The sequence below is a fragment of the Crocodylus siamensis genome, chromosome 8, assembly GCF_052110815.1.
Source record: "Crocodylus siamensis isolate JL-2025a chromosome 8, ASM5211081v1, whole genome shotgun sequence".
In the NCBI taxonomy this organism is placed as follows: Eukaryota; Metazoa; Chordata; order Crocodylia; family Crocodylidae; genus Crocodylus; species Crocodylus siamensis.
This window is the reverse complement of record NC_143402.1, coordinates 51,078,603-51,090,202: the sequence shown is the minus strand read 5'-3', so window position 1 is coordinate 51,090,202 and position 11,600 is coordinate 51,078,603. Positions and strand designations below refer to the sequence as shown.

General features: G+C 44.0%; 1 protein-coding gene across 1 annotated transcript in view; it reads left to right on the top strand.

The window, feature by feature from the left end:
* Window positions 1-5,940: 5,940 nt before the first annotated feature.
* GLP2R (glucagon like peptide 2 receptor) overlaps window positions 5,941-11,600 on the top strand; it is a 155,070-nt gene continuing 149,410 nt past the window's right edge. Inside the window, exon 1 of the mRNA XM_090060273.1 lies at window positions 5,941-6,048. Coding sequence (XP_089916399.1) covers window positions 5,944-6,048 — 105 coding nt within the window. The 5' untranslated portion in view covers window positions 5,941-5,943. The remainder of the gene's footprint in view (window positions 6,049-11,600) is intronic.

The following is an 11,600-nucleotide window of genomic DNA, read 5'->3' as shown; positions in this document are numbered from 1 at the left end:
TTACAAGAAACTTCAGGACGTCTGTGCCAAGGCAGCACATGAATGGCTGTTTGAGGCCAGGCAGTCACAGGGACAAACCCTGATCTCTTCTCTCTTCCTCTGAAAAACCACAGTCACATCAGAAAAAGGGACCCAGAAGAGTAGGCGAGAAGTGGACATTTTTGAAAAGGGGTGGGAATGGGTACTTTAGACTATAAAATTAATTTATAAAGAAAATAAAGTCTTATTCTTGTAAGTTTCTGTGTGTTGACAATCAATGTACAGATTGGCAAATGCCTTGTGGCTGTCAGCTGCTGAGGATATGTGGTTGTCCCTTGAAGGGGTGGGGGAAATGTCTTATATGTGCTGCGGGGTGGGGGAGAGGGGTTCAACCATGAGGCATGTCCCATGGAGGACAGCATGGAATTTCAGTGTTGGCACATGGGGCATAGCTGTCACTGTGATAATGGGACTACTTAAAATTTTTGGGAACGTACAAAGTAAGACACAGTAATTTACAAAGCCGTAATTTGTGGTTTGGGCATAGAGGTTCTGATGATGAGCAGACAATAATGTTACTGTTGATGGCATCTGTAAAAAGCAGGGGGTGCTAGAAGAGATTGCAAATCTGGTATTAGGAATTTAATCTTGAGATATGGCTGGACAGGTGAGATCAAGAAACAGCTAGAGGGATGCCTAGGTCTTTAAGTGTCAGAAAGACCAAGTAAGACACGGGTCAGCAGTATTGAACTGGATGCCAGTAGTACCTAGCGGAACCCAACATTGGGGACCATTTCTGAATCTGTGTCACTAAGCAAAATCCAATTTTCAGCACTGAGGGAGATGCATGCAAAAAATGGTGCTTTGGGATAGAGATCAGGAAACAGTGAGGGGGAGACCAGGTTCTGGCAGTGTCAGGAGCAATGATTTAGACAGGAATCAGCAGCATCAAACTTGATGCCAGCAGTACACAGTGGACACCAGACTGGAAATGTGTTTTGCTGAGCAATGCCAATTATTTTCCTGCAGAGCAGTTTCCATAAAAAATTGAGGGGGTTGTGTTTCAGGATGCCTGGCATAGTTCAAGCAAAATGTAAATTTCAAGATGAGTAACAGAAACTGGTTTAATTTTAAAAAAGAACTTTTAATTTAATTAATGAACTTATTAAGATTGAAGGATTGATTCATCAGCTGAAGATTGATTCATGTTGGGTTCTGCAGCTACACCTGCTATATGAAGCATTCATTACACAAGAAACCTGCCAAGTTAAACTGTAAATTACATGGAAGTACCAGTGAATTGCAGCAGCACCTGGTGGGCAAGGGGCACCAGAACACGTAAAGTGGCAGGTTGACCTGTATGCAACATGTACATGTGGTGGATTTGCCACAATAAAACTAAATTTCATAGATAAATTTGCCACAGTAAAACTAAAATACATAGGGGATGGTCTAAGTTGCCATGCTCCAAGAAAATTTGATGCAAAGAAACATCATGCACATATACATTGTGATGCCCTTATGCTAGAAAAACAGCAATTTTTCATTACTTTTTGTCACATGTACACGACTGAACAGTCACGGGTACATGTGCCCTTGGGGATTAAACCCCTGTGACATGTACAAGTGCCCAAAGTGTTTAGATACACTTACATTTGGAACCCTTTCAAAAGCGGCATGTATCAAAAGGACAGTAGCAGGTTTGTTCTAATCGTTTTGTGTGAATGAGTGAAAAGGATGCAAATGTAGCAAAAGAACTTCAACTTTAACACTGCTTCATCCAAGTTTAAAGTTGGAGCAGGTTTGCTACATTTGAATTGTAATAAGTGTCCAGTTACATGGTTGCCTACATGCCAAAAATGTTTCTTTCACACAAGTGTTCCTGGACACAAAGCCCTGTGTTAATGGACAACCACGTATGTGCGCCAACTGGGCATATGCACAGGGAACTAAATGGGAGAGAAACTTCCTATCTTTCTCCCCAGTAGCTCAGCAGCTACAGCATTCACTTTGATACCTGGCGGTCCTAGGATCCCCCTACTCCAAGGACGCTCGAACCAGGGTTTCTCTGATTTCCTAGCAGAGCTTGCTACCACCCCACAGGTCAGCCATTAATCCAACAGTTCCCCAATGTCCCTTTTGAAGTGGGCCCCTTGGGCAGCCACAGGAGGGAGGTGTGCAGAAGATACTTAGGGCCAGAAAGAAGAGAGCAAGCCTAAGTGTGTGAGTCAGTTGACCTGTAAGACAGGCTTCTAACCCTTGCTCTTAGTGAGACAGATGCTTTCCCCTGCACTGCTCCCCCACCCATTTTTCCAGTGGCTATATTAGTAGCTCAGCTTAAAAAGGAGCACCAAAAAATTGCCAGGATAATGGCTGACCTGTGGCACAATGGTTAGAGTGATGTTCCAGATGAGTGGGGTTCCTAATTTCAAAATCCTGACGGGTCACCAGTATAAAAAGTCTATGCCCCATGTTATTGAGAAAATAAACATAATTTTAAAAAAATCCAGATGAACACAATCATTTGGTTCCCTGGAGACAACTGACAGTGGGACACCTTGTGCTACTGCTAGTTGTCCCCGGGGAATGCCTATACCATACACCCTCTGGCATGTGGTAAGTTACTCCCGGTGGGGTAGGGGAGGCTGGGACCAGCACAGTTGTTGGCCTCAGCAGCCTTACATGGTGTCCTGAGGGCTGGGGAAGCTGCAGCCACATTGCTCCTGCAGCTTGGAGCCTGGCTGGCAGCTGGAGCGTGGCTCTGGCTGGATAGGCTCCAGTTTGGGTGGCTCATGCTGTTCCCATATGTGCTGTCCTACTTTTTTTCTGTAAGGTAGCAGTGCAGGAAAGGCCTGAATGCCTGAATGTGTGGTATGTGTTGCTGCAGATGGGTCTGTGGTGCCACGTACCACATGGCTGTGCTCATCTGGACGTGGCCCCATCATTATCCATGCCATTGTGACATAGGGGGGAATTCCTTCTTAATTTGAAATTTGGATATCAATATCAGTGGCTTAGGGAGACCACTGAGGACCCAGTGTAGGAGGAGGGGAGGGGTACAGCAAGGATATGCCAGCTATGGTAGATGGGGGGAAAAGGTACACAACATGCAGCCGTGTGGGTGAGAGGAAGAGACGTCTTACCTGCTTGGGTTGGTGCTGCTGTTGCCACTGCTCAGCATCAGCAGTGTCATCTGTCCCATGGCTGGGCTTCCTCAAAGCGGATCCATTCACTCCTTTTACCATACACGCATATTGGGAGCAGGGCTATGTCTGCTCTGGAAAGGTTCCTGGTGGGAGTGGAGGGGGAAAGGAAGCACCATTCTGCTTACCCCACTCATGCCCTACCCCCAAGATGCATTGTTGGGTGCAGCATTGTACTGCCCAGCTCCTGTGGCTTGCCTGGGGCAGTGCAGAGCTTTCCTTACTGCTGCAAAGGCTCCCAGGGGGAAGAAAAGGGTAGAACCATTCTGCTTGCCCCCAGATATGCTGATTGGTGTGGTGCTATACTGTCAGCTCCTATGGCTGGGTAGCCAGAGCAGACTCCTGGTGAGGTGTGTATCCTAGAGCCCCCTCATAGTTAGTGCCTGGGGTGGGTACCCTACTAGCCCTACCCTAGTTATGCTACTGATTAGTATGACCTTGAGCAGAAAAATAAGAACCTGCAACTAGGGATCGGTGGGTTTCTAGTACTGTCAGGAACAGCATCACAGTTCAGTCAACTACCCCCCTTCCCTTCCTCCCCACCGGGGAATTAGCTGTAGCCAATGCCTCATAGGAAGGTCAACTCCCTCCTTTCAGAAGCCAGTAGCATCCTTCCTTGTCCCAACTGGTGACTAACAAAGCCCTGAGGCATGGGATTTCCAGATGTCTTCTGTGCTAGAGAGAAACTTTTGTACCCTAATCTGGAGGCTGCAGTTATATGATTTCAAGTCAGGCACACTGATTGGTGTGCCAAAACTCCCTGTTCTACCATACCATCCCTTCCACATTTTTTTCTGTTCAATCTTAAAGTAATTCAGGTCCTCTGCCCTCACTGCTCTTCTGGGATGATTATTCCAAGACTTTGCTCTTTTGATAGTTAGGACTTGTCTTCTAATTTCCTATATACATTTATTCATACTCAGTATGTTGGCATTCAGTTCTATTGTTTTTGAGCCTGAAAAGCTATTTTCTTTTCTAATATTACCCCACAAATGAACTTGTAAAGAATGATCATATTGCTTCTTAGTCTCTGTTTTGCTAAACTAAATGAGCCAAATTCCTTAATCTTCTTTCATAAAACAGTTTTCTATTCCTTTAATCACATTAATGGTCCTTCTTTAAACTCATTCCATTTTTAGTTCATTTTTTTAACACTGGTGACCAAGACAACACATAGCATTCTATGTAAGAGTTTTACCATTGCCTTGTACTAGTACCTCATTGCCTCTACGACGTATACCCTGCCTTATACACTCTAGCATTCTACTGGACCTTTTCACAGACTTTTTCACTTTTATTCTGATTGTTCATGGTCATCTTATGATCAACCAACACACCCAGGTCTATCTTTTCCTCAGAAGTCTCCAGTCTGTACATCCCTTGTTATAACACGAATCCATATTATTAGATCAAGTGCATGATTTTGCACTTCATACTGTAAAATTCATTGCATTTCTCAGTCTCCATTCCACAAGATGACCTAAATTGAGGTTGTTAAAAATACAGTCTGTGGGCTGGATCTGGATTGCGGAGTCATGACATCCAGGCTGTGGGACTCCCTGAGGGGGCTGAGAATTGTTGGGGGGGAGGAGTGGGGGCATGTATTGTTGGTGGGATAGCAAGCGATAGGTATGTTAGTTTCTGCAGCTCAGAAACCTGTGGCAATTAATACTGCTGCTGCTCACCCTCCTGCTGGAACTGGAATTCCCTGTGGCCTGGATCTGGTCCAGGAGTCCAATAGTTTGATACTCCTGATCTAATTCTTTGTGTAGACCACTAGACATAGTTGTATTACACTGTTAGTTCAGTCATTAATACATTTAGTAAGTATAACATTGAGTGTTGATTGGAATAGCCATTTTGCATCAAATACCAGATACCCAGGAGACAGAGTGGGCTAAATCCTATTTCATTTTACATGAATAAATGTAGTTGAATAACTACATGTTTTGGCAGTAGTACATGGCTTGTGACTCAGCTGAGTGTAGAAGCAGGCAAGGGGGTTTTGTTTATTTCTCCTAGCTTCCTGAGCCTTTGTAACACAGTTGGGTCATGTTTTCAGGCTTTTGTTCACAGCCACAATTGTTACAAAAATTTTGAAAAAAATGAAGTTAAAGCACTACAACAGTTTCTTAACTCCTGCAGCTGAAGCTGAAAAAAACACTTCAAATTTCACAAGGGTCAAGATAAAATTGCAAGTTTGGCAACATTGCTTTCATGGCAGGCACACAGTCCATGTCACAATCCTGTTCTTCCCAGGCAGATTGTTTAGCTGCCCTTTGCCACCCAACCTGCATCCTCATTTTGCAGGTGTTCCACTCAGAGTTTTTCTTGGTATTTACTTGATGGTATATTTCAATAGTTTAATGAGATTTTTTTGCACAAGGGACAAACATTTTGTTCTCACCCAAGTCAATGGCAAAACTCCCATCAAATTCCATGTGAACAGGATCAGCCCCTTAATGTTTAATACTTCCACAATTTCTCATTGGCTAAAGGACAAATGACAGAAAGCAGACGTGCTTGTTAGTTTAAAGTAATTTCTCTCTCCCTTTAAGCAGAGAAATGAAAGGAAGTCAGTTTTTGGCAGCTCTGTGGTTTAGCAGATTTACATACAGTTAAATTTGATCCTACATGTAAAAGTCTCTGAAGTTATAAAGATCAGACATTATATTTTTTACAGAACGAAGTCGGGAATTTGCTTTATCCTAGACACCACGTAAGGAACTCCTTTTTACTTTGGGAAACAAGTCTGCTACAAATGAGCATTGCCACACACTTTGGTCTCTGCTCCAATATGAGATTCTGTTCCAGAATATCTCCTGGATCAGTTCGCCCTATTTTGGTACTGTTTTTAGTCAAACAGGTAAGATAATTTAATTACTAATGACTGGTACTAAGATACAAATTTTCCTTTTACTTAGCATTTGGATATTCTTAACCTGCATGCTAGTTAATAAGGCACATTTATTTAAATTCATTACACATTTCAAAAGAATATTGTTGACTGATGAGCCTTAACACGTTGTATTTTCAATCTCTTACCCAGATAATGTATTCATATTCTCCTATTTTGATGATGATTTTTATGTTGAATGAATTGTTTATATTTCCCTTATAGTAACTCTCTTAACATTTATATACCAGATGTCAGGAAAATTATGAACTGCGCTCTTATTTTCTGCTCCCATTTTCCCCACTGCGTCATATGAAGAACTGTTTTCTATATAGTAGTAAAGTGCATTGATTTGAATGCCATTCAGATTTCTTCTAGAAAGTCATAAATGGTGCACATTTCAGTTTGCATTTCTGTTAACCACCAAATATTAATATCAAAATTTTAAAGCTTCAACTTGTTTACAAAAGTCCAGTAACATTATACACAGTGTTCATGTTATTTTCTTCTGCTTCTCTGCTGAATTAATTCCCTTTCTCTCCTTCTAAATAAAGTAAAAGATTTGAAATTCTTAATATAGATTTATATGTGGAATACTAAAGAGTCTAAATGATTTCTTTTCCAATGGTTTCCATAGAATTATTTTTAAAGTTCTTTTCTTTTGGAAAAAAGATCACTGTGTTCATTAGTAAGTCAGATACATGTTTAACAATTTAATAACATTTTATAGTATGTGTAATTCCACTCTGAATAAAAATAACTTAGAAATGCAGCATTCATTTGTGGGAAAAGAAAGACAAATTAACTCCTGTATTAATACTACAGATTTATCACTGACCAAAACATACAATGTGTTTCTACTTATGTGTCTTTATTTGACCCTGCTTTTAAGGAAACATATATTTTTGCATGTCTGGGTTTTGGAAGGGTTTTTCATAGAAGCATAGAAAATTAGAGTTGGAAGGGACTTCAAGAGGTCGTCTAGTCCAACCCCATGCTCAAAGCAGGACCATCTTCAACTAGATCATCCCAGCCAAGGCTTTGTCTAGCCAGGTCTTAAAAACCTCTGAGGAGGAAGATACAGGGATTCCACAACCTCTCTGAGTAACCTCCTTCAGTGCTTTACTACCCTCCTAGTGAGAAAGTTTTTCTTAATATCAAACCTAAATTTGCCTTGCTACAATTTTTTATTTGTTTAAAGTCAACAAATACACCAAGACTTAACATTTTGGAAGGAAAAAGATATTGCATTCATACAATTCTAACCAAAGAAATGAGTTTATATTCACTTAGAATTCAAGCATCACTATGAAATAAGACATGTTGGATCATAAGGACACCTGGGGTGAAGTTTTGGCACCCCTGAAGTCAATGGCAAAGCTCCCGTTGACCTCAGGAGGGGTCAGAATTTCACTGTCTTGTATAATCAGCTGTCGTTTATTTCTCAGTAATAACAACCACTTGGATGTATTTATAAGGTAAATGTAAACCATGTGTTAGTGGAGAAGTGACAGTTATAACTTACCACATATACATCCCCCAGAGAGATGCATAAATACAAAAATCTTGAGTAAAGATACATTATAGGAACGGTTGCAAGTGTTAGTAAATATTTAAATCTAGATCAGTTCTGAAGCCCTAAAGTTCAGTTTTGTTGTCCGCAGCTTGTAAGAATTCAGTTGACTGGCTAACCATTTTTTTACACATCTCAAATAAAGCACATCTCAAATAAAACATGAAGCATTGTAGTCCAAAAAAGTGGTATTATTTTATTTTTATTTTCAGTTTAAAACGAGGTAAATTCTTAAGACCAGGATTTTGCACATGGATTTGGTTGATTTTTTAAAAACAGGCACTCTGTCTTCACTATAGACTAACACTATAAAAAGATTTATGTGATTAACTTTCATTTTAAGAGATTCAGGGTCAGAATCTATTTAATCTCTTCAGTGTCTAGGGCTGTTTGTACATGGCACAAAATTGGCCTTTAAAGTGGCTTAATGTCCTTTTGCACCGCTTTAATGGTGCAGCTGTTTGCACATGTTGGCAGTGTAATGCACTTTAATGGTGTGGCTGTTTGCATATGTTGGTGGCATAATGCGCATTAAATGACTTCAGGGCACAGCAAACTAAAACATCTCCCAGATGGTTTAGTTTGCTGTGGAGGGAAGCACTGGGCCCTGTGTAGCTCAGGGGCTGTACAGGCAGCCTGTGCATGCAGGAACCACTGAAGGAAAAAAAAAAGTGGCAAGCCTGACCTTTTTTTTTTCTCTCTCTGGAGCCTGTCTGCCTGCCTGAGCCTTGACCCAGTGGTTCCCACCATAGCTGTGGTACCCCCCCAGACCTCCCAAGCCGGGTGCCTGAGGGTGGATGCTGCCTGGAGGGCGTTGCCACTGATGCAGAGGGAAGCACCAGCTCCCCACAGCTCAGGAACTGCTCGACCTGCCGGCAGCTCACCCTCCCTCACACTGCTGGAGAGGCAGATAAGGATTGGGCCCGACCCTTGGGCACACGCCACAGGGCTTTACTTTGCCATAAACCGAAGCGGTGTTTTTAAAGACCCATCACTTCAATTTAGGGAGAATGATACCGAATTAAACCCCCATGGCATGTACAAATGGCCTAGGTGAATTCACACACCTAATGTGATTCTATTCCACCCTGTCCAAATCCTGACAATCCATTAATGCATCTACTTTCAGAACAAATTGTCATCTTACCCTTAAGACTGAGTCATAAAACTCAGTGAGGAAGAATAGGACTCTCCCATTTCTTGCACTGACTGTTTTCCAGGGACTCAAGCAGGGTGGCATAGAATCACAGTTTGGTGCCTAAGTCCATTTAATTTATGTAGCTAACAGAGGGGCTAGCATTTGGTCTCAAGTACAAAATGTGGATCATCGGCTGCTGCCTAACCCTTGAGCCACCTGGACTTCAGACATCTAAGTTCACAGTAAAGTTCCTTCAATGTGCAAATATCTGTTATCTGATATGTCAGAAACAGAACAAAGCAGCCGAGTGCTGGCTTATGCTAAAACCCCAGCAGCATCCACAGACTAGGTTTTCCTCACCAATTTCTACAGGGACGACCAATCCAGTGGGTATTCTCAGAGCATATCAACCAGCCTCACAGCAACACACATGGTTGCCAAGTTCTTTTATTAGTTCAGGGATGTCAAATATAGTCCTTGGGCTGGATCTGGCCTGTGGAGATCCATCCCATGGGACTCATGGCATATCTGGGGCATGAGGCTAGTGAGGGGACAGCCTGCCACAGAATGCAGGGTCTTACACATAACTGCCAGTGCCAGGGAGCTTGAGCAAGGATAGTACTGAGACAGTCCCACTTACCCTGTGGAAGCTTAGCCTAACACCATTCACCCTATACCTGCTTAGCAAATGCTTGCCCCGCTTCCACCACCACCTCCACAACTGTTGGTCCTACCACTTCCACTTCTTTCCCTGCTGGTGCTGCCTTCACCAAAACTGCAGTCATTGCAGCAGCCACTGGTCCTGCGGATCTGGCTTGCAAGGATTCACATGTTCCATGTCTGGCTCAGGGCACAGGACGAATTTGACAGCCCTATGTTGGTGGTTAAAACATGTAGTGGGGTTTTGAGAGGCCCACATTAAAATCTTGCCTCTTCTTAAAAATACTTGTACCCATACCTCTACTTCTGAGGGTGCAGCAAGGCATGGAGCAGTCAGTGCCCAGCTTGCCTCACAGCTGCAGCCCACCCTTGCCCTGTGCAAGGATCTGGGGGGAGGGGAGGGAACTATGTGCCACCCTTGGCTTCCCAGCACCACGACACTGCAGGAGCCAGCGGGCTTCGCTTGTCCCACCACCCGGCCTAGCTGGGGCCCCATGCACTGTGAATGGGGCCCCAACCAGGCTGGGTCATGGGGCAATCAGAGCCCAATGGCTCATCCAGGGCCACAGCACATTGGAGCCAAGGGGTTGGGGAAATGTGCCATCCCTTCCCCAGCTCCCCTGCAGTGTGCACAGTGGCACAAGCTGCTGGGCTCCAATTGCCTTGCAACCTGGCCCAGCCAGAGCCCTATTCTCCATGAACGAGGCATCAGACAGGCTGGGTTGTGGGACAATCCCTACAGCGCAGCAGGGGTGGGAGTGAATCATTTGGCCCAGCCCCTACCCCGCTTCCTCCTGCACTGTGGAGGTCTTGATCTCCCTTCCCTCTCCCCAGCCCGGAAATTAAAGGAAGAAGAAGCCTTACCTACCAGCCTCTTGTGCTGAGCTGACTGTGAGCCTGGCATGCCCTTCCCCCCTGCTGCTGCAGCCTGTGGCCAGGTTGCCCCGGCATTTGACGGCATGAGCCCCATTATCCTCCCCTTCTGCCACCCCCAGTAGCCAATCCCCGCTGCTGGAGGTAGTGCTGCTGGTGCTTCTCTCAGGGCGGGGGGCATGGCTAATCTCAGGGGGGTCCACATGCACCTGCGTGCACCCCCTATGCATTGCCAATTCAGTTTGTGGTGCCTTGAAGTACTTTGAAGTACTGCAAAATGCATGCAGTGCATGTGCAACCATTTGTCATGCTGCAAATTTGCAGTGTGGTGCCAAAATATGATATCAGGAACTCCTGGTACAAAATGCTCCCCTCCCCGCCCCAAAACACACCAAAGAAAAGCAGACATGAGTCTGAGTCCTTCAGGGAAATGCCCTGGCTGTGGGTCAGAGCATATCTCCTCTTCTAGTTGTCCCCCTGCTCCTCCAGGATGCCTGGAATCTGGAGGAATGGGGAAATGGCCATTTCCCCAAAGCAGGGCATTTTGCCCCACACCATACCCCACATGCATGCCCCTCCATGTGTGCATTCATCTGGGTTTATTTTGTGAATTGTGAGTAGGTATTTGCACGCCAAACAATAATAATATTGTATAATATTGTATACAATATTGTATATGGAACCCCAGCTGAGAATCACTGGTCTACTCCCAAGTTGCAGGTTATTCAGGGGTGGCTCTCAGTCTTCCCTGATGTAGTTGCTCCACTTTATATAAAGTACTTAAATAGGCATAAAAACAGGGAAAGGAATCTAAGTTACCTCCAACCTTCCCTGATGAGTGTCTTAATCATTTAAGTACTCAGTCTTCATAGGCAAGGACATATCCCAAACTACTGCACCTGGCAGCACAGTTTGGGGAGGAGATGAGTGGCAAAAGAACAAGTTAGGGACTATTTATAAAAGCTTGACGTTTACGAATCCATGGGGCTGGATGGGAGAGGTCCCAGGTGATTGGAAAAGGGCAAACATAGTGCCCATACTTAAGAAAGAGGAAAAGGAGGATCCAGGGAACTACAGACCAATCAACCACACCTCAGCCCCTGGAAAAACCATGGAGCAGATCCTTAAGGAATCCATTTCCAAGCATTTGGAGGAGAAGAAGGTGATTAAGAACAGTCAGCATGGATTCACCAAGGGCAAATCATGCCTGTCCAATCTGATTGCCTTCTATGATGAGATGACTGGCTCTGTGGATGTGAGGAGACCAGGGGAAATGAT